The sequence below is a fragment of the Anomalospiza imberbis genome, chromosome 20 (genome assembly GCF_031753505.1).
Source record: "Anomalospiza imberbis isolate Cuckoo-Finch-1a 21T00152 chromosome 20, ASM3175350v1, whole genome shotgun sequence".
Taxonomy (NCBI): domain Eukaryota; kingdom Metazoa; phylum Chordata; class Aves; order Passeriformes; family Viduidae; genus Anomalospiza; species Anomalospiza imberbis.
Window position 1 is genome coordinate 1,093,269 of NC_089700.1, and position 22,102 is coordinate 1,115,370.

Here is a 22,102-nt window from a genome sequence, read left to right on the forward strand (position 1 = left end):
GCCTGCATCCTTTGCTGCTTTGGAAAATGGCCAAAGCACAGTGAGAAAAGAGCCCCAAGGTGCCTGAAGTGAGCAGGATGGCTAAAAAAAATGGATGGAGGCACCCCCAGAGGCTCTGGGACATCCCAGAGCACACAGTTCCTGCTGTAGCTGTGCTCTTCTCTGACAGCACCACAAGAGATGGCACCTTTGGGCAAAAACATCCCTTTTGTGCCCTCTGTTCCCACCTTGTCCTCCAAAGACCCAATTCCTGGGATTCCTTCTGGGCCCTGCAAGCACAGCAGGCTGTTGATGCAGGATGCAGGATAATCTCAGCTTTCCTGGGTCATGCAGTGCTGCCCTCCATGGAAGAGCTGCCTCAGCCCTGCAGGAGTCCAGGGCTGCAAGAAATCCTGTGGAGCTGGACAGACCTTGTCCATAGGAAAAGGCTCTGCCCCAGCAGGGCCTCATTCCCTGCCAGATCCCCTCAGAAAGGGCTGATACAGAATTGAGGAATGGTTTGGGGTGGAAGGGACCATAAGGATGATCCCATCCCACCCTGCCATGGCAGGGACACCTCCCACTGTCCCAGGCTGCTCCAAGCCCCAGAGTCCAGCCTGGCCTTGGGCACTGCCAGGGATTCAGGGGCAGCCACAGCTGCTCTGGGCACCCTGTGCCAGGGCCTGCCCACCCTGCCAGGGAACAATTCCTGCCCAATATCTCACCTAACCCACACTCTGTAAATTTGAAGCCATTCCTGTGTCCTGTCCCTCCATCCCTTGTCCCCAGTTTCTCTCCAGTTCTCCTGGAGCCCCTTTCAGCACTGGAAGGTCTCCCTGGAGACAGTGTGTGTTTTCCTTCAGGATTCCAGTCCACATCTAGGTTCTTCTTCAACAACCACCACCTAAATCCAGCTCTCTCTCTGTCCCCTCCCTGTCGTCAGGCTGTCACCCCTCCCTGCACCAAGGACCTTTGGTCCTTTGGTGGCTGAGCGCTGCTTCCCACAGCTTTGCTTGGATCCCAGAGCCCAGCAGGGATTGGCAGAGATCTGTGGGCTCTGAAAGTGAAAACCCCTCACTCAAAGGGCCTCAAGAGCCTCAGGATGGCAGAGTTTTCCTGCTAATGAGGGCATCCATGTCCATGAAATCACCGTGCCAGGGGTGCCAGCACCTTCTCCAGCCCAGGAGACGTGGGCTGAATTCCCAGCTGGAGCACCCAGCCCAGTCTGCTCTTGCTGTGACAGACACTGAGAGAGCAGAGGACAGGTGATTCCCATATCCTGGGCACCAGGGACCCGTGCAGCCAAGGAAATGCCCAGAGAAGGGAAGAGAGAATGAGAAGGGGGAGGGAAATGCTGCAGTGCACTCCTGGCCACCTCACAACTCCTTGGTGAGGTTAAAATGCCACTGGTGCCCCCAGTCCTCAGCACAACCACAGCACTGGACTGGGTCAATGAACTTTTCGGACAATGGGGATTAACTGGATGGGTTTCTTCTTTAGTTAAAGGTTCTTTATGGATTTTTATTGTGATTCTTATTGTGTTACTTATGCTCTCATGCCTTTTACGTTGCCTTAAAAGAGCTGTTGGGGATGCCTTTGTAGTAAATACAGGAGGAGAAGTTGTGGAGACACAGAAGCATGCCAAACCTCTCCCTTGGAGAGATGTCCCTTGAAAGGGTGGGGATAAGATCACCTCAACCCTCCTGGATTGAGAATCCTCCTGGGTCATGGTGAGTTCCCAGCACGCTTTGGGATCCCATGTAGATTCTCTGTAACCCATTGGTTTTCCCCCTTTGTACCACCCTTGCTTTCCCCATAAAAACCCCAATTTCTGCCCTGTTCAGGGGCAAGCTGTCATCCCTGGCCTCCTTCTCAGGGTGCTGGAATACAGGAACTCTGTGGAACTGCTGTACCATGCTCCTGTCTCTTTGGCCCTGAGTTGGTCAGGGTACACCTCGCAAGGCAGAGCTGAGACCCCTGCTCAGAGCTGAGCTGCCTGCCCCTTGCTGAGGTTACCTGGTGGCTGAAGGTCTGCCTAGAAAGTTGTCTCCTGCGGGACATCTCTCTGGGAAGATTGCAGTGTCTGGGTCAAGCCATCAGACCCCCAAGCAGCCGTCCAACAAGTGATTCTGAGGTGTCCAAGTGGATTAATGAGGATCAGGGTAGGACAATAGCAGTGTTTACATGGACAAAGCTCTGTCCCTCGAGGCCCTTTAAAGCAATTCTTTCAACTGCTGAAGTATTGATTAGAAAGGTCTGGAATGACTTCCACTGTTACAAACGCTCTCTAAAGAGTTCCAAACTCAAAGATCAGCACAAATCCAGAGTTTCTGCTTTGGACTCACAGCCAGTATCCTTGGGAGCCAGGGGAATGTGGAGATGCCAGGGGAAAGACAAGGTGACCCATCCACAGCCCTTGCCACAGAGGGACTTTCTCAAATGCCATTTACACCAGGGCAGGTTGGGGCTGGACGTGAGGAAAAATTTCTTCAGTGGTCTTCAGTTTCCAGAGGAAAGAAAGCAACAACTGCCCCCAGCACAAGACAGATGTGGAATGAATTCTGTAGGAATGAATCCAGGGGAGGCCATGGAGATGCTCCAGGAGCTGGAGCCCCCTCTGGAGCCAGGCTGGGAGAGCTGGGACTCTTCAGGGTAGAGATGAAAAAGTTTTAGAGAGACCTCAGAGTACCTTCCAGGGCCTAAAGGGGCTCCAGGAGAGCTGGAGAGAGACTGGGGACAAGGGATGGAGGGACAGGACACAGGGAATGGCTCCCAGTGCCAGAGGGCAGGGCTGAATGGGATATTGGGAAGGAATTGTTCCCTGGGAGGGTGGGCAGGCCCTGGCACAGGGTGCCCAGAGCAGCTGTGGCTGCCCCTGGATCCCTGGCAGTGCCCAAGGCCAGGCTGGACACTGGGGCTTGGAGCAGCCTGGGACAGTGGGAGTTGGCTCTGCCATGGCAGGGGTGGCACTAGATGGGTTTTGATGTCCCTTCCAACCCAAACCATTCCAGGATCCTGTGTTAGCAGGAATGTGTTAACAGGAATGTGTTTATCCTCCTAAGGGGGTTGTGAGCACAGAATGAGCCCCTCTTGGCTGGGAAAGGGGAAAAAGCTGAAAATTGGACATTTGATCCCAGCCACTGGAGACACCCTGAGCACTGAGGAGGAACAGCCTCACCACAGCTGTGTTGGTGCATCCTGTCCCTGAAAAATTTGGTTTTCCCTTAGTTTGGCTCTTCCTTTGAAAAGTTCCCAACGCACCTCAGCTTTCCCACAGCTGCTGGGAAGGATGGGGATCTCACCCCAAGGACCCCATCCCAGCAGCCAGGGATGTGTTGGTAGTCTCACCTTGGAGAGGACGAGACCTTTCCTCCCCAGCTCCGGCAGCGCCTGCTTCCAGCCTTGCTCCCGGATGCATTTCCCAACTGGATTTTTTCCTTTGGTTCCTGGGGACCTCTCGTGGTGGGAAGTAAAACCACGTTTGTTTGGGAAGGGCAGGAGAGGTCCCGGCTGGACGAACGGCTCCTCTAAAGAAACTTTGGGATCAGAAACCGGGAGAGAAGATATTCCCAGAGAGCAGCGGCTGCCCCTGCCCTCGGAAAGCTGCGAACACCCACCTGTGCCAGGTGAGGTCCCTGCAGATTGCAGGGGATCCAGGGGATGACTCCTGCTTTTACAGCACAAATACACAAGGCTGGAGCTGCAGGGGTGCCAGGCCAGCTGTGCCATCCTTGGAAGTCACCACGAACCCCCGGGAACTGGGTTCTGATGGTGTTTCCTTGCAGGAGCCTCCCTGCAGAAGCAGAGCCTGTGGTTGTGCACAGCTGGAATTCTTTGTGCTGCTTGTTGGTGTTTTGACCCTCCAGTCCCATAAATCTGCCTCTGCTGCATGTTTAATTTGAGGCTTTTTTCAGCAGGGAAAAGCTCCAGTGAGGAAGACCTTGTGGGAAATGGATTTGTAGAGAATTTTTAAAGTTTGATCGAAGGTTCACGTTGTGTGCATTTGTATGTAAACTCTGAGATCAGAAATGCTGACTTAGAAATATTATACAATAGGCAAAATATTATAAAAATAGGAGAAATATGATAAAATATTATTGAGAGAAATAGAATTAGAAATAAGTTTCAAAAGACAGTTTTATAAATAAGACTAGATATTTTAGAGAAATAGAACTATAAAAGGTATATTGTAGTAAGACTTATAAAGAGTAATTTTAGATAATTAGTTTTAAAGTATTTACAACATAGTGTAACAGAAGTTGATAGGTTAAGAAACACTTATAATGTATTATAATTAAGAAATAGTTTTTGATTGTGATACTGTAAATTATAACATTTGTTTTATTTTACTTTTTATATGAGACTAAAAATAGAATAAAAGCTTTTAAAACACTTTTTAGTTACTTTATTTTTGTTATGAAGTGTTATTTTTAACACTTTAGTTATTTTATTTTTTATTTTTCGGCTTAATCCGACAGACCTGAGCTGTCAGTGAGTGGGAGCTGTTCCACCACTCCTCCTGCAGCTCCCAGCTCCTGAGCCTGGAGTGTTGTGGGTGAGGTCAGGCCTGAGACCTCAGATCAGGCAGGTGCTCCCCACAGGCACCAGGAGGGCAGGCTGGACATCGGAGGAATTTCTTCCTGGAAAGGGCGGTCAGGCTCTGGAAGAGGCTGCCCAGGGAAAGTTTCTTCCCCAGAGGGTGCTGGCACTGCCCAGGCTCCTCAGGGAATGGGCACGGCCCCGAGGCTGCCAGAGCTCCAGGATGCCCAGGCTGGGATTGTTGGGGTGTCCTGAGGCCAGGAGCTGGGCTGGATGATCCCTGGGGGTGCCACCCAACTCAGGAAAATCCCTGATTCTGTGATCTACAAGGACTTGCTTACTATGAAAAAGTTCTAAAGCGATTTAAAGGTTTTTTTTTCCCGAATGGATGCTCCTGCTCAGCACCTTCAGGACAGCTCAGGTTGGGGATTCCCCTTCCCGTGCCCCTGGAATTGCCCACCCTGGCCCCAAGGGGGTCCCAGCACTGGGAGGTGCTGCTGAAGGCAAAGTCCTTTAAGCAGCCCCATGACCCCTCCCTGCCATGCAAAGCTTTCAAAGTGAAGCTCCAACCCCAGCCCAGCCCCACTCCCATCTCCCCCTCTCTCATTCCCAAGGGCTGGATAATTACTACATCGTGGATCGCCTGCAGTGCTTCTCCCAGAGCCTTTGGGACCATCCTGCTCCGGGAATCTGGGCTTTCCTTGGGAGAAGGCAGAGCCCAGCCCAGGACACCCCATCCTTCAGCCTGTCCCCCACAATGTGAGCAAGAGCTGCAGAGGAAATCCAGATGTTCCTGGGGTTTGTCCCTGAGACATAGGACAGGATCATCCCTCTGGGTGCTCCAGAGGTGTCTGGTTTGGGAATTCTGGGCCTTTTGCCCCAGGGGCTCTTTCCAAAGGGCAGATTTATAATTCCTCCCTTCTTGTTCCTCCTCCTGGGTTCCTTTTTCCCCTTTTTGAAGCTCTCCCTGTCACTTGTGGTGTGCAGAGATGTCTCTAACAAATAGTTACCAAGTAGTTCAGGCAGAGTTCTGGAAATTCACAGCATTCCCATGCTGGAAAAGTCCAAGGCTCTCAAGACCCCGGAGTTCCCAGTGCTGACGCTTTTGCAGCTTGTGCAGCACTGGGTCACCTCTGGCTGCCCCAGATTCCTGTTTTCTCCAGACACTTCCAGCCCTGGCTCTTGGCCCTCCCCTGTCCCTCGTGTCCCACCACTGAGTTCTCAGAGGTCAGGCTTTCCTCCTTCCCTATTGTTGCAGACTTTGACAGGCAGCACACGGAGCTGTTGGAATCCTGAGGAAGCCATGAGGATGCTCCAAGTCTGCTCTGGAGCCAGGCTGGCAGAGCTGGGGGTGCTCACCTGGAGAGGGAAAGGCTCCAGAGAGACCTCAGAGCCTGTTTCAGGCCCTAAAGGGGGTTCATAAAAAAAGAGGGAAAGGGACTTTTGACATGGACAGATACTGACAGGACAGAGGGGAACAGATTTAAACTAAAAAAATGAGAGATTTAAATTAAATATTGGGAAGGAATTGATCCCATGAGACAGGGAAGGCCCTGGCACAGGCTGCAGGAGCTGCACCCTGAGGGTGCCTGGGCACAACCTCCAGCTCTGTGCCCTCTCCAGCTGGGGTGAACATAAAATATTTTTAAACCTTTAGCAAAGACTGGGCTCAGTCTGCCCTGGTAAAGCTTCACCTAAAGCCACGCTCTCAGCAGGGGCTGCTCTGGGGGGAGCCTCATCCAAAAGTCGTTTATTTTTGGCCCCGTTTGGGAATTGCCAGCCTCATAGGGATGTCCTGGGCTTTGCCATCCCCCTGTGACAGCCCTGCAGACCTGCCAGGCTGTCTGGTTTTCAGGCACAAGGTGGCAGTGGGGGAGCAGCTTTCCTTTCCCTTTCCCTTTCCCTTTCCCTTTCCCTTTCCCTTTCCCTTTCCCTTTCCCTTTCCCTTTCCCTTTTCCCTCTGCCTCATCCCTGACCAGCACAGCCCAGCCTGGGCAGGCCCCCGGTGCCCCCCATCCTTACACCCCAAATCCCACCCCACAGGTTCACCCTCTGTGCAGGAAATCCCACCCCTGTGAGCCCCATGGGGTTCAGACCCTGCTCTGGAAGGGTCCCCACAGACAGGGATGTGGGTCCAGCCAGACACGTCCTGCCACTGCCACCCTGGGCACCAAACCCACCACACTCCCACCTTTCCCTATTTCCCTGCTCTCCTGAGCTGTCCCAGGGCACTGGGCATGGGGTGGCCCCCACCATGGGTCAGCATCCCACCATGGAGGACCCTCACCGCCCTCCTGCTTCCTCTGCCCTGCTGGTGTCCCCAGCAAGGTCACCCATCCTCTTCCAGGCCACTCCCGCAGTTGGGGTTTCTAAATGGTTTGGGGGAGGTTTTATTGTTTTAAACTGATTTATTTTCTACCTGCCAGCACCTCAGTGTTTCCCTCTAGCAGTGGTGGGAGTGCTGTGAGCACTCTCCTGGGGCACGGGCCACCAGCACCTGCCCGGGGCCACCTGGGAGAGGGAACAGCCCTGGGCCACGCAGGACAATGGGCAGGGATGGGGACACTCAGGAGCCTCGCTGCACAGGGAACAGGGAGTGGCTTTGTGGTGACAGCAGTGCCCTGTGGCACCTCCCAGGTGAGAGCTTGGCAGAGGTGAGGGCTGTAGAGGGAATATGAAGCACAACAGGTATTTAGAGATCCTCGAGGGGTGCAGGGCAAGGGGACAACCCCAAATCCAGCAAGGAATAAAGCACCCACCTCCTCCCTGGCTCTCCAGGGGGCTCCGGGATGGGAAGTGAGGTGAACACGTTGCTCACAGGCATCTCCTTGGGGCAGGAGCAGCTCTGCCCTGCTCCAGGAGCATTCCCAAACACCTCTCCCAGCCCCCATCCCTCCCCTCAGATGCTGCAGCTCCATCACTCCCAGCCCAGGAGCACCTGCCCGGCCTGGGGCATGCAGGGTCTGTCCTGATGAACACCCGGAGCTGAGGCAGGCAGGGAAGCTGGGAAATAACAGTCATGAACCATTTTAAACACTGCTGAGAGGAGCAGGAGCCTCCCAGGCAGTTTTCCAGCCCAGTGGTTCCAACAAGCTCTTGGTGTGTTTACACACAAATAACAATAATTAAAGCAAACCCAACAGAACCACGGGTGCTCCCAGCACATCACAACCAGGAAAATAAAACCCTCTGGAAAACAATCACACCTTTCCCGTGCTGCTCAGAGTCTCACACGGGTCCAGGCATCGAGTGAGACATTCTAGGACACGGTTACCCAGGTTAACTGATCCCACTTCTCCGAGGAACAGGCAGCCCAGGGAATGGGCACAGCCCCGAGGCTGCCAGAGCTCCAGGAGCTCCCAGGGATGCCCAGGCTGGGATTGTTGGGGTGTCTGTGCAGGGCCAGGAGCTGCACTGATGATCCCTGGGGCTCCCTTCCAGGGTATTCTGTGATTCCAGGAAAACTTCATCCCTCCTGCCCAGGATGGGAGCAGGAGGAGTTTTAGCTCTGGGGCGTGGCTGGGTCCCCTCAAGGAACAGCAGCAGCATTTTTGACTGGATGAGTCCCAGTGCAGCTCAACAGCAAAATCACAGAGAAACAGGGGAGTGGATTACTTTCCATAATTTCCTACACAAACTCATGGGGTGGGGGAAACCCCTCCTTAAAACATGAAAAGCTGCTGGTTGATCCCAAGGTTTAAGGTTTAAAGGCTCAGGTAATAAATATGTTTTACCTCCTGCCTCTTCCCAGGGAGGTTTGGAACATTATGGGCCCCTCATTCCATGGGCCATGAAATAGAATAAATCACACAGACTCCATTTTCTTCATGGTGGGAAAAGCCCCTCCTTTATTCACATAACTGCTTTTTATCCAGTTTTACAGACCTCGTGTGTGACTCCAATTGGTCAGGAGCTTTCTTGTTAATTACTTTATTGGTCATTAACAAGTTGTTACCCTGAATTGATTGGTCTCTCCAACCCCCAGTGTGTACGTGCAGGGAAAGTTGTTTGTGAGAGATAGTTTTCATTTTTCTATCTGTTGGTGTAAAACAGTTTATACAGGTGCTGTTGCCAGTTTTTCACCCAGGAATAGGTTGTTATGTTAATGAACTGCTCACACCAGGATTGTTTTCACACGGGAACTTGCAAAGGGCGAGCTTGACAAGGCCAGCCACTGAAATAACAGAGCAGGCCTGATTTTATGAGGCCTTTTTCTTATAATTTTTTTACCTTATTGGAACAATCAAATATTAAGGTACATTTTAAGCAGCATTTTTCCCTCCACACCCTGCAACTCCAACTCTTCTGTAATTCCTGTCAGACTGAGAAGTGAATCCCCCTTCTCTGCCTTTCTCTGCCTGCTGCTGTTGCACCCCTGGAAAAGGAAATTGGTGCTAACGGGGATGGGTGAGAGCTGGGAGATGATTTCAGGATGCATTTCCTGCTCCCTGGCAGGACTGGTGAACAGCCAGCTCCACCTCCTGCCCTCAGCACACTCCCCACATTCTGGTTTTGGGATGTGCATCTCGGGAACATCACGTTGTGAAAAACACGTTCACTCTCCTGTGAAAACACAAAAAGTTTACTAAAGGATAATAGGAGACAAGGACCACAGAGCAAAGGCTCTTATGGCCAGGTGCATCTTGGCACCCAGCTAAGAGCACCCTGTTCTCTCCGGGGACCCCCCTTAAATACCTTTTAATGGCATCAGCCTGTTGCACAGTCATAGCCCCTTATGCATAAACTTTTCCCCAAGCTAGTTTACATATTCCAAGAACTGTTTAGCCTGGCTCCTCCTTGGGTTCACCTTTTTAGAGCATGCACATTCCTTGGTTGTGGTTTTAGTTCTTTTTTATCATCCCCTTCAGTTTTGGCCCTGGCCCACACTGCCTTCAGAGGGTGAGTGCTGATGGTTGGCAGATCTGTTCAGGTGTCCTCATCCTGTGCCCACTGCACGTTATCCCAACCCAGCAGCATTTTAACACAAGCACACTGATATCAGCTATTGCACTACTATGTCTAAGCTTAATTAACAACAAAATTAAAAACGATATCTTTAGAACAAAGGTACTTTACCATCACCCATATAAAATCCATTTTAAGGTTTGTGAGAAGCCCATATTATAATATGTATCTATAGCAATGTTCTGCCTGGCCGCTGTTGTCAGTGCTCACTCTGCTGCCAGCAGCCAGCAGATTAATCTGCAATCTCTGCGAGCTGTTAGATATCCATCAAAGGCCTGAGGAGAGGGCCCGGCGCTATTGAAACAGTTTAACCACTGATGGCATTATAATTATCTCGCTATCAACTGCAACAAAGCAGCTCGGCAGGAGCTGCTCTGCTTAAACACAGGAGGTCAAGGAAATTACCCGAGCGGGGAAGTGAACGGGAGAGCGAGGCCTCGCTCCGAGGATTGCCGATAATTAATGGCATTTATAATTGATACTGGGGCCGAGCTCTTGTCAGGCCACTGGGTCACACACTCAGCAGCTGGATGGGCTCTTCTGTCTCTTCCCAGCGAGGATTTGGGATGGGTGAAGGCTGTGCACCAAATGTGGAGGGTTCCTGGCTCCAGGGTGTGAGAAATGATACTCACAAAAAAATTAGAAGGTTTATAAAAACCTTATCAAAAATACAACAAAAGACTGACTAGAGAAAATATTACAGCACCAGGAGCAGAGCATTTTTCCCACCACGTGCTCATCCACACCGTGGAGGTTTCACCTTTTAACCCTTCCCAAAGTTCTGTCCATCGACTCCTCCTGCTCTGTCCAGTGCTGGAGATCACTTCCTGACATCCTGACTGGGGTCAGCTGTTGCCATGGTAACGAGCCGATCCTCCCAAATGTCCCAAACCCAGGCACCCCTGGTAACAGCACAAGGGGGGTAAAACATAACTATAAATCTGTAAAACTTCTCCTAACATAGATACATGATATTTGCCTTTTAATTGTGGGGGTCACCCATCGCATTACTCTTCTATCACAAGAGGTTGTGGATTTATTTCACATATATTGGAATGAATTTCCTCTCTGTGAGGGTGGTGAAGTGCTGGAATGGATTTCCCAGAGCAGCTGTGGCTGCCCCTGGATGCCTGGCAGGGCTCAAGGCCAGGCTGTGGGACAGTGGAAGGTGTCCCTGCCCGTGGCAGGGGTGGCACTGGATGGGCTTTGAGGTCGCTGCCAGCCCAAACCACTCTGGGGTTCTGTGATTCCATGATGACCAGAGGATTCTGCTGGTTTGGGGCTGAGAAACACAGAGCTGTGGCTTGATCTTTTCTGGTCCAGAAGAAACACAACACAGGAAATAAGAACAGAAGGAACGAATCCATCCAGCCTCCCTGTCAAGGCTGGGGAAGGGAGAAGGACTCAGGTTTGCCATTCCAGCCTGGACAAACAATTCCCATTTCTGCCAGGGAGGACAGGGGTGCCCGAGGAAGCAGTTCAGGACCAGATGGGATGAAAATCCCCCAGGAAGGGGCTGTGTTTGGGCACCCTGGGGACAGAGCAGCTGCCCAGCACCTCCCAACCCAGCCCCAGCAGCTGCTGGTGGCCATGGCAGGGCTGACCCTTCCCAGTTCCCTGTGCTGGGTCAGGCACCTTCCTCTGGCCAAAACCAGCCCCATCCCAAAGCAGCAGCCCAGGGATGAGCCTAGTGCTCATCTCCGCCAAATCTGGCCCTGATCCCTTCATTTCCCTTTCTTGATTCCCCTTTTCCTGACCCACATTTCCTGTTTTTTTCCCTGGAAGTCCCACCACCCCAGGGTACCTGGGCAGGCATTTCTTCTGCTCTCATTCAGCTCAACAAGGGCAGCATAAAGACCATTAGAAGTTTTGTTTGTTTGTTTGTTTTCTCATCAGAAAAATAAACAATCCCAGCCTGTAGCAAATCCAGGTTCCTGAGATCCACTTTGTCCCATCCCATGATCCAAAGGGATCATCCCTTTGTCCCCTAGATCTCCATGGGTGATCCACACCCTCACAGGCTCACCCCACACCTCAGAGAGACCTGTCCCCAAGCACCAGGGATTTCTGCTGCTTGAAACCAGGATTCACCCACTGTCTGCACCTACCCATGGCAGGGAGGGCTTGGAATCTGGAAAATCCATGGCTTTGGCCAAGGCACTGCAGCAGGATGGGCACCAGTTGCTGTCCCGAGCTGTGCTAACGTTTCCTTCTTAGCAATAAAAAGAGAAAAAAAATTGGATGTGGATTTTAGGCACTTTGATTAAAATTTAATCAAAGGCTGGTTTTCCACCCAAAATGAGAATTGGGGAGGAAAGCAAAAGGGGAGGAATCCAAACACACACAAAGAACAAAACCATCAGGAGAGAGAAGGATAAGGGGAAAACAAAGCAAAAGGAAAAGAAGAGAGATGAAACAGGAAAGAATGAGAGAGTGTGAAAAAAATCTGAAGTGGAAATAAGCAATCAAAAGGAATAACAAAGAAAAAGGAGCAAACAAAGGAAAACACACAGAGAATAAAGGAGCAAGAGGGGACAGGGATGGAGCCAGCTCCTGCAGAAAACAAAGAGGGGATGTGAGGCAGCTCAAGACACAAAACTGAGACAAGACAGCGCTGAAGACAAAGGGGAAATGGAACAAAAATAGCATCAAAGTGGAAACATGAAGGGAGTGAAGGTCCCTGGGAGCTGACACTGGGCAGGGGGCAGAGCTGAGCACGGGGGTGAGCCCGGGGCATCCACGGCTCCGGGGCCGCCTCTGCACGCCCAGCACAGCCCCGGGGTGGGGAGGGGGCAGAGGGAGCAGGGGACAGCAGAGCCCCAGCTGGGGCTGTCCCCTCCCCTCCCAGGCTGCTGGAGAGGAGACAGCTCTGCCCCAAGAGACCCCTCCGAGGGGGAGCATCCTCAGATGCTCCGAGCTGCTGCAAAAACGGCAGAAGGAGCCCTCCTTCCCACAGCGACCCCTCCTTCCCATAACGATCCCTCCTTCCCATAACGATCCCTCCTTCCCACAGCGACCCCTCCTTCCCACAACGACCCCTCCTTCCCACAACGATCCCTCTTTCCCACAACGATCCCTCTTTCCCACAGCGACCCCTCCTTCCCACAGCGACCCCTCCTTCCCAAAACGATCCCTCCTTCCCAAAACGATCCCTGCTCTCCACAGTGATCCCTCCTTCCCACAGCGACCCCTCCTTCCCATAACGATCCCTCCTTCCCACAGTGATCCCTCCTTCCCACAGTGATCCCTCCTTCCCATAACGATCCCTCCTTCCCACAGTGATCCCTCCTTCCCATAACGATCCCTGCTCTCCACAGTGATCCCTCCTTCCCATAACGATCCCTGCTCTCCACAGTGATCCCTCCTTCCCATAACGATCCCTCCTTCCCACAGTGATCCCTCCTTCCCATAACGATCCCTGCTCTCCACAGTGATCCCTCCTTCCCATAACGATCCCTGCTCTCCACAGTGATCCCTCCTTCCCATAACGATCCCTCCTTTCCACAGTGATCCCTCCTTCCCACAACGATCCCTCCTTCCCACAACGATCCCTCCTTCCCATAACGATCCCTCCTTCCCACAGCGACCCCTCCTTCCCAGTGATCCCTCCTTCCCATAACGATCCCTCCTTCCCACAACAATCCCTCCTTTCCACAGTGATCCCTCCTTCCCATAACGATCCCTCCTTCCCACAGTGATCCCTCCTTCCCATAACGATCCCTCCTTTCCACAGTGATCCCTCCTTCCCATAACGATCCCTCCTTTCCACAGTGATCCCTCCTTCCCATAACGATCCCTGCTCTCCACAGTGATCCCTCCTTCCCATAACGATCCCTCCTTCCCACAACAATCCCTCCTTCCCATAACGATCCCTCCTCCCCACAGTGATCCCTCATTTAAACAGTGATCCCTCCTCTCCATAACGACCCCTCCTCTCCACAGTGCTCCATCCCTCCCTCCCCAGCCTGAGCTGTCCTGTCCTTTCCCTCCTCCCAGTGGGAGTTTGGAGTCCAGCTGGCTCCAAACCAGCTGTGCCAGGGCCAAGGCCAGCGCTGGAGCTGCTGCCACCTCCGGGGTAACACCTCCCAGAAAGGGTGAAAATCGCTGTGCAGCTGCTGTGGGAGAGAGCAGGGAGGGTCATGGGTGAGAACCAGCCCAGCAGGGACAAGGGCAGGGCAGGAGCTGCTCCAGGGGCAGAGACTCCCCCAAGATTCCATGGAGCAGCTAGGCCCCTGCAGCCCCTGGAGATCCAGAGGGGAGCAGAGCCCCCTGGCAGCCACTGGAGAGCCCCCCTGGAGCTCTTTCAGGAGCTGTGGCCCGGGGGATCCACACTAGATCAGCTCCTGAAGGACTCTATCCCAGGATGGCACGGGGAACTTGTGAGGAAGGATCCACAGGCAGAGTGGGATGGACCAAGCCCATCCCATCCACCTGGAATGGCAGAGCTGGGAATGGCTGGGTGAAGGTTAGCCTGGCCAACAGGGCTGCTGGGGTTTCAGTCTGCCTCTCGCCACCCACCCCATTTGTAATTGTAATTAATCCAATTGTTCCCTGTGGCAAGCACATTCTCTCTCTCTCAGGATTTTTTTCATAGAGGAGCACAGAGAGAAGAAAGAGAAAACAATTTCTATTTCTGCTCCTTGTTTTCCCATGTGGAATGTGTTTGGAGAATTGTTTACCTGGGGTGATTGCTTGGTTGGATTCTGGTGAGGATTGTTTGAACCTGATGGCCAATCCAACCCACCTGTGGCTGCACTCTCCAGAGAGGGTCAGGAGTTGTGCGTTAGATATGGTAGTTAGAAAAGTAGGTATGTAGTGTTAGTATCTCCTTTAAATAGTATATTAATGTGTTATAGCATAGTTATAACAAAGAAATCATTCAGCCTTCTGGACTGGAGTCAGACATCAGCATTTCTTCCCACTGGGTTCACCTGCATTTACAATAGTTCCCCAAATCAGTATCCTGCCCATGGTGGTGCCTGGTGAGTGCCCTCTCCTGCCCCAGGGGCTTTCCCTGTGATTTTCTCCCGTGCCATGCCATGGAGGGTGGCTGGGAGCAGCTGGGTGTTCTCCAGAGCCAGCCAAGGCCATGCCCACCACAGCTCTCCCAGCTCAGCATCTCCACAGCCTCGAGAAGCTCCTGCACTGCCAAGGATCCTTGGGCTCTGTCCTGCCACCCAGAGCTACGTTCCTGGGCCAGTTTTCCAAGGATGAGGCTTCAGGCACTTTTTCCATGGTGGGGAACTCTGCAGGAAACACCCCAGCTCCTTGTGGGGGCTCGGGAGGCTGGAAGGATCCCTGTGGTGGCTCTTCCACTCTCAGCACTGGTCTGGTGCTCAGTGCAGCTCAGCTCAGCCCCCTGTTCCCCTCTGGATCATTTTCCCCCAGGCTCAGATTTCCAAGAGCACAATCAGAAATTAATTCCTGCCTGGGTTCTTGCCCATAACAATAAAACCTGGGATTACAACAGCCAGGAAAAACATTGGAGAGCTCTTACCCCTCATGCCTCTGAGACACCAGGTGGGATTGAAACAAGAATTCCTCCTGTGGAAAGCTCCCAGGGTTATCCCATCTCTCTCCCCTTTCTTTGCCTTCTGTTGGAAGATCAACCCTTGACACAGAGGAGAAGGGTGGCTGTTCCAGATAGTGAGCCCTGAAGGAATATCCCAGAAAGAATATTTGGCACTGCAGGAGCCCCTGGAGCCACTCCCCAGGCTGTTCCTTTCTCACTGCCCTGAGCACAGCCAAGCTCAGCTCCACATGGGATCCAAAGCATCTGGGTCAAATTCCCAGCTGGGATTTGCAGGAGTCACCCAAACCAGCAGGAAATGGGAACTGCCCCTTTTCCCTGCCATAAATCCCCACCTGAGCCCTTCCTGGGTGAGGAGCAGCTGAGATGGGCAGGGTTTGTCACACTCATCCTCTGGGCTGTGGCACTGGACATACCTGCTCCTGACAGGATTTCCTGGATGGCTGGAGATTGCTGTGCTCTGGAGCTCCTCATTTCTCCTGTGATTTTATTTAGTTGTGTTGCTGTCAAAGGCACAGCCGAGATTCCCAACCCAGCAGTGGGAACTTCCCTGAACTCCTGAGGGAGATGAGGAGCTCCCCTGGCTCCAGGGGGTCGTGTGGCTCCTGCCTGCAGGAAGACTTAAAGCCATCATGGATTTGGGGAATTTTTTGATTTATAAGAGCAATGATTCCAGGAACCACCTGCTCCCAACACTCAGGATCAGCCACCCCACAAGATCTTGGCCTTGCAGTAAAATGATCTCAGCCCCCCGCATTTCTCAGCTGGAAGGGTTTCTTTCTGTCCCTAAAAGGCTGGGAGAGCTGGGAATGTTCACCTGGAGAGGAGCAGCTTTGGGGGGACCTCATGGTGGCCTTGCAGGGCCTGAAGAAGCTACAGGAAACATGGAGAGAGACTTTGGACAGGGGATGGAGGGACAGGACACAGGGAATGGCTTCCCAGTGCCAGAGGGCAGGGATGGGTGGGATATTGGGAAGGAATTGTTCCCTGGCAGGGTGGGCAGGCCCTGGCACAGGGTGCCCAGAGCAGCTGGGGCTGCCCCTGGATCCCTGGCAGTGCCCAAGGCCAGGTTGGACAGGGCTTGGAGCAGCCTGGGACAGTGGAAAGGCACTGCATGGGCTTTGATGTCCCTCCAACCCAAACCATTCTGGGATTCCATGATTCCATCTGCTCCGGGGCAGACTGAACGATCTTCCAACATGGATCTTGCCCCTGGGAAAGCCCTGAGGGTGGGAAATGCCCCCCACAAGGGCTCAGGTTTCCATCCTGTTCCATCCTGCAAGATGTGCTCCATCCTGTGGCTCCAGAGCCCAGCAGGGGCTGGATGTGCCCCTGCCCAGGTGACACTCACCTGGTGCCCTCACCTGCTGTGCCCCAGCTCGGGGGAGCAGCTGCTGCTCCCTTGGGTCACACGCTGCCCCCCCAGAGACCCTTCCCTCCACCCAGGAAAGCACCAACCCGGTGCTCAGGAGAACATGGCTGGAAGGGATGGGTTCAAGGAGTGCCCCGGGCTCCAGGTGACATTCAGGAACATTTAGGGACAGCCAGCCTGGGCTCGGGAGTGCAAGTGATGCTTTACTGACCACATTACATCTCCTTCCAGCTTGTGGGGTGTAACTGTTATCCTGGTGAGTGGCAGCAGCAGGGGTGGATGGAATGGCAGTTAATCTGTGCCCACCATCTCTCTTGAACTCTCCTTCATTTCCATTTCTTTTAAAAATGGAAGTTTTATTAAAACAGCAGTACTTTTCTATTAAATGAGTTACACAGAGGAATGACTGCCTCTGTATCTCAGCAGCAGAGAATCTTTTGAAAATCACTCAAGAGGCAAGGCTCAAACCAGATATTTAATAAGAATCACTTGGAGATCACTTCTTAAAGCAATTAACAGATGATTAGAGATAAGCGAGATGCAACAACGAGACCCAGATCTCAGATTTCTCCCGGGGTCACCCTGCAGTCACCAACGGTGTCAGGACAGAACAGCAGAGCAAATTCCCACTTTTCAGCCTGATGTTGCTCCTGTTTCCAGTGGTTTGGAAGCTGGAGCAGGGAGAAAGGGCCAACACCTCCCCGGGGCTCTGCCCCAGCTGAGGGTCCTGGAGCCCACAGTTCATCTGCATCTTCCCTTTCTTGTGCTGAGTCAGGGGCTGCTTTTCCTTCTGGAGCACAAAGGAAAGGCAGGTCTGAGCCTGAACATTCCAAAGGATCCCGGAGCTCAGCAGCAGCAGCAGGATCCTCGTGCTGTCCCCAGGTGTCCTGTGCCACCTGGCACGGGGATCACAGTGGCACCAGGGACACCTGGCCATCACAGAAGGACCAGGGACGGCAGGGACTGGGACAGAGCCAGGCTCCTCTGGCCAGGGGCTCAGCACAGCCAGGATGGATCCCAGGAGCAGCCACACATCCCATCCAGCCCTGCTGCGGGAGCAGACGGGGCTGGGGACCTCACCCCACCACTGTGACATGTGACAAAAGCCATCTGCTGCCAGCCTGGGCACTGGCAGGGCTCGAGCTGGGCTGAATTACAGCACAGGCAACATCCAGGGGCTGTCTGGCTGCTTGTCCTGGCCAACACAGTCTCACCCTCCAATATTTGCTCAGTTTAAGGGTGTTTTACCAACTGGACCAGAGCTGTGGGGTCTCAAAGCCCTCAGGGTGCTTGGAGTCACCAGGAAATTGCTTCTCTTAGAAGCAGCAACAAAGGCAAGGGGAACTGGCTCATGCATCCACAGAGTTGTGGTCATTTCGGGTTTGGAAGTGCTCAAATTTATTACACAAGGGATGATGCAACAGCGAAAAAGAGAGCAAAATTCTACATTGACTCTCTACTCTGCAGGTCAGGACAACTAAGAGGTTTTACTTCATTAAGGAAGGCAGGGGAAAAAAAATCAGAGACAGCCCCAGTGGTTGAGGGAGCCTTGTAAAGCCTAAATGAACAATCAGTCCTAGGTGATGCTAGTTGCTGCAGAAGGAACAATGAAATAGATCTGCTTCAGTTCAATAAATTACTAAAACATCAGTTATAAACCTGCTGCATGGCATTGGAAATTCAGCTCGTTAAACATCCAGGGAGCTTCATCCTGATGCAAATGGAAGACAGGCATGAGTGCTCTGCAGCAAAGGACTCTGTGCACATCCCAGCTTGGGAAACATATTTACACATCCATCTCATATATTAATCTATTTTAGTGCACCCTAGCCAGAGGGCAGCCAAAGAGGATTATTCTGGGAGAACGACAGGAGATGGGCTGGTTTCTTCTCCCTGCTGAGCAAAGCCTGTGTCCACCCACGTGCAGCAATTCTGCAGGATCCTGTTTCCCTTCTCCAGGCAGCCACACGTCAGGGCCCCAAGCAGAGGACTCCCAGGTGGATTTGGCAGCCAAGGTTTGGTAGCCAGGATTACTGTGAGCCAAAAATAAATCAGGTGAGATCCCTCCACCAGAGCAACAAGCCTGAAGTGGCTTCAGGGCCGAGAATTTCAGCCAAGCTGCCATTTGTTGGTGCCTTGGCCTCCCTCCCTGTCCCTTCCACAGCCCAGGAAGGGCTGCAGCAACTCTGGGGGGACCTTGGCCAGGCCTGAGCAGGCAGGACAGGGGTGCTCAAGCCTCAGAGAACATTCCTGCAGTCACCCAGAAGGGCAGGGAGACATCCCAGGTCATTCCCAAGGTGCCCTTTGGGCTCTCCAAGCAGGGAGGTGCTTGGCCAGCAGCGTGTGGGTGATGGAGAGGGGGGCAAGGGGAGGTCAGGGGGTTTATTCCACTGCATTGTTTTGGGTAACTTCTGTGATTAAGAGTTGGAAAAATCCCTGGGAGCTGCTGGGGTGGTGTTTTGCTTCTCCAAAACTCAGGGAAGGGGCTGCTGGATGCAGGGGCAGGAAAGGGAAAAGGGAACAAGGACCCAGCAAAACACCACATCCTTCAAACTTGGCTCCTTTGGGGCTTGGGAACATTTTCCTCTCCCAAGCTCCTCAGTTTCCACACTTGCCAGGCAGGTCTGTCCAGGGTCGTGGTGCAAACCTCCCAGCTCTTTGGGAGAGCTTGGAGTTGTGTGGAAAAGCAGAAATTCCCTGTCAGTAAATGCTCCCAGACTGCTCCAGCAGGGAATGTGGCACCTCTTGGAGTGCTGGCCAGAGGGAAGAGCAGCTCTGAGCCAGCTCCACGCAGCTGGGATCAGCTGGGAGAGGCTCACGTATGATAAAAATAAAGCCACAAATGCCCATCTCCCCCAGGTCCTCTCCCAGGAGCACAAACAAAGCTGTGGTTGATATTCCATCCTTTCCAAAGCAGTCCAGGCGGATCAGTCCCCGTCAGCCATGGCTCAAGTCAGACTCCCCTGACTCTTTCAGCCTCTACTTGATGAAGTTTTTAATTGTCCACCTCTGCCCCGTGCAGCTGCGAAGGATCAGGTCAATGCCAGCCATGCCCCTGTTCTCCACCTCCAGGCACCGGCCCGTGCCCTTGTTCAGGATGGCTCCGTTCTGCAGTTAGGGCAGATGGGAAAAGATGGAAAAATGAAGATATTCATTGCCTGTGAAGCAAAGCAGGACCAGGAGGGCAGCCCTGGACACTGCTGGAAGGGGCACTCAGCTGGGTGGGAATGCAATGCAAACAATAAAATAATCCCCCAAATAAATGGAGTGAGCATCCACTGTCCCTGACAGCACCCAAGGGACACCTGTAACCTTTAAATCCCACAACTGCTGGGAAGAGGGACCCTTGTGTAAAAGCTGTATTATTTACACTCTGCTTTGGGACTAAAGTGTCTGAATGAATTTCACTCTTCATCCACAAGTAAGAAAGGAATCTGGAAGTCATTGGCAGATCGGACATAACCAGATCCACCTTTCTGCTACCAGAAAGGAAAACTTTGATTAGAAATTGTCCTGGAATGCTGCCCTGATCCCTCTTAACCTCCTCTGTCTGCCCCAGGACCTGGAATTCGCTGTGCCATGGCACCGTTTCCCCTTTCCCACCCCATCCCACGGGCTGTGTCCCAGCCAGGCTTTGGGACAGAGCAGAGGAGCCCCCGAGGGCAGCCCCAGACACACCTGGATGAAGTTCCAGCGCTTGTGGAGGCTGCTCTTGACCTTGTCACAGTCCAGCAGCTGCGGGAAGCGGCTCTTGCCCGTGTCCACCAGGCAGCGTGTGTCGGGCAGCAGCGTGGTGGTGCCCAGGGCCCCCAGGTGCAGGAAGCCCTCCTTGGTGTATCGAGCCAGCTGGGGACAGACAGGGGGACAGCAGGGACACCCTCAGCACCTCAGAGCATCAGCACAGAGAGACAGGACAACACGGAGCCCCTGGGAACACCCTGTGGGGATGCACAGGGAAAGCAGAACTGGTAGGAATTCATCCCAACTCTCTCCAGCCGTTTATCCCTGCTTGGTTTGGTTTCTTCCAGATGCAGGTGAGGAATTGAGACAAGGGGTAGGAATAATCCCAAGCCTTAAATCCCTCCTGTAGCAGACTCCTGCAGCCTCCTGGAACGCTGTGGGATGGGGCAGTGGATGGTTTTCCCTGGAGTCCAGCTGGAGCCAGCTGGCCTGGCTGGTCCTGCTGGCCCAGCTCCTGGCGTGCTGGGTGAGCCAGCCTTGGCTGGGCTGCTGCCTCTGGATGCCTGGCACAGCCTCCAGGGCTCCAACCAGGCAGCAGCACCAGCCAGAGGGGCCAGAACCGGGATGGGAGCCTGGATCTGCCCTTGGGAAAGGCCCAGGATTGCAGCTACCCCCAGCCATTCCCACAGGATCCAACTGCCCAGGGCTCCCAGGGGCTGCCAGGGGCTGCCAGGGGAGGCAGGATGGGAGCAGCGGGCAGGGGTGATGCCCTTGGGGACACCGGACACTCAAAGAACTCCTCTATTTCATGGAATGCCACCAAAATATTTCCCTAAATACATTTAAATTCTGGAGTGAGGAGAAAGGAATGCCAGTGTCCTGCCTTTCATAGTTCAAGGGAGATATCTCCACAGCTGCTTATTTAAATTATTAATCAGGCCATTATCCAGCAGACAAATAAGGAGGATTCAGCACGTTAATTAACTGAGAATATCTGTGACCCAGATGCCAGGGAAGAGGCAGCAAATCCCACTGGGAGTTTGGGTTATCTGGGCTGTAATAATTAAACACTGGAAATCAAGTTAAAACAATGTAACAGGGTTGGACTGCAGCTCATGACCCCAGACCCAGTCAGGGTGTACAGCTCCCTTGGGGTGGGCTTGGCTCTGCTCCCAGGTGCTGCTGGAGTTACACTTGGAGTGAAAATGTTGTGTATCAGAGCAGGCTCTGAGCTCCTCACATCTCCCTGATGATCATCCGCCAGGTGCTCCCCACAGGAGGGGTCAGGAGCAGCCCAAACCTTGATCACAGAATCCTGGAATGGGTTGGGTTGGAAGGGACATCAAAGCCCATCCAGTGCCACCCCTGCCATGGCAGGGACACCTTCCACTGTCTCAGGCTGCTCCAAGCCCTGTCCAGCCTGGCCTTGGGCACTGCCAGGGATCCAGGGGCAGCCCCAGCTGCTCTGGGCACCCTGTGCCAGGGCCTGCCCAGCCTGCCAGGGAACAATTCCTTTCCAGTATCCCATCCAGCCCTGCCCTCTGGCACTGGGAGCCATTCCCTGTGTCCTGTCCCTCCATCCCTTGTCCCCAGTCCCTCTCCAGCTGTCCTGGAGCCCCTTCAGGCCCTGAGGTGGTTCTGAACTCTCCCTGGAGCCTTTCCCTCTCCAGGTGGGCACCCCCAGCTCTTCTCCCAGCCTCTCCTCACAGGAGAGGTTAATTCCAAGCCCTGATTCCTCTTTTCTTATTCTGCTCCTGTCCAGAGCGAGCCAGGGGCCCTAACCCAGCCTGGGACAGGACAAGAAACAAGGGAAAGACCAGGACAAAGGACCAAAGGAAAACAGTTTAAAACTATTCCCAACCCAAGCATTTCAAAGTGGCTCAGACTGACAAGGTCTTTAACCCTTTCATCAGTTTGAGTGGCCCAAAGCCACATCCCCAAGCAGAGGCACTGACTGACAGCCCCAGCCCCTGGAACAGCCTTCCATAAATCCTCATCCAGGAAATTGCACCTGGCCACATTCCCACCTTCAGCTG

The 22,102-nt window shown here is 53.2% G+C and overlaps 1 protein-coding gene across 2 annotated transcripts in view; it reads right to left on the minus strand.

The window, feature by feature from the left end:
- Positions 1-16,841: 16,841 nt before the first annotated feature.
- GALNT17 (polypeptide N-acetylgalactosaminyltransferase 17) overlaps positions 16,842-22,102 on the minus strand; it is a 215,862-nt gene continuing 210,601 nt past the window's right edge. For both annotated transcript variants that reach the window (XM_068210116.1, XM_068210117.1), the window contains 2 exons: positions 20,064-20,231; positions 16,842-19,493 (listed from right to left, as the gene is read on the minus strand). In XM_068210116.1, the coding sequence (XP_068066217.1) occupies positions 19,365-19,493; positions 20,064-20,231 (297 nt within the window). In that variant the 3' untranslated portion in view covers positions 16,842-19,364. The remainder of the gene's footprint in view (positions 19,494-20,063; positions 20,232-22,102) is intronic.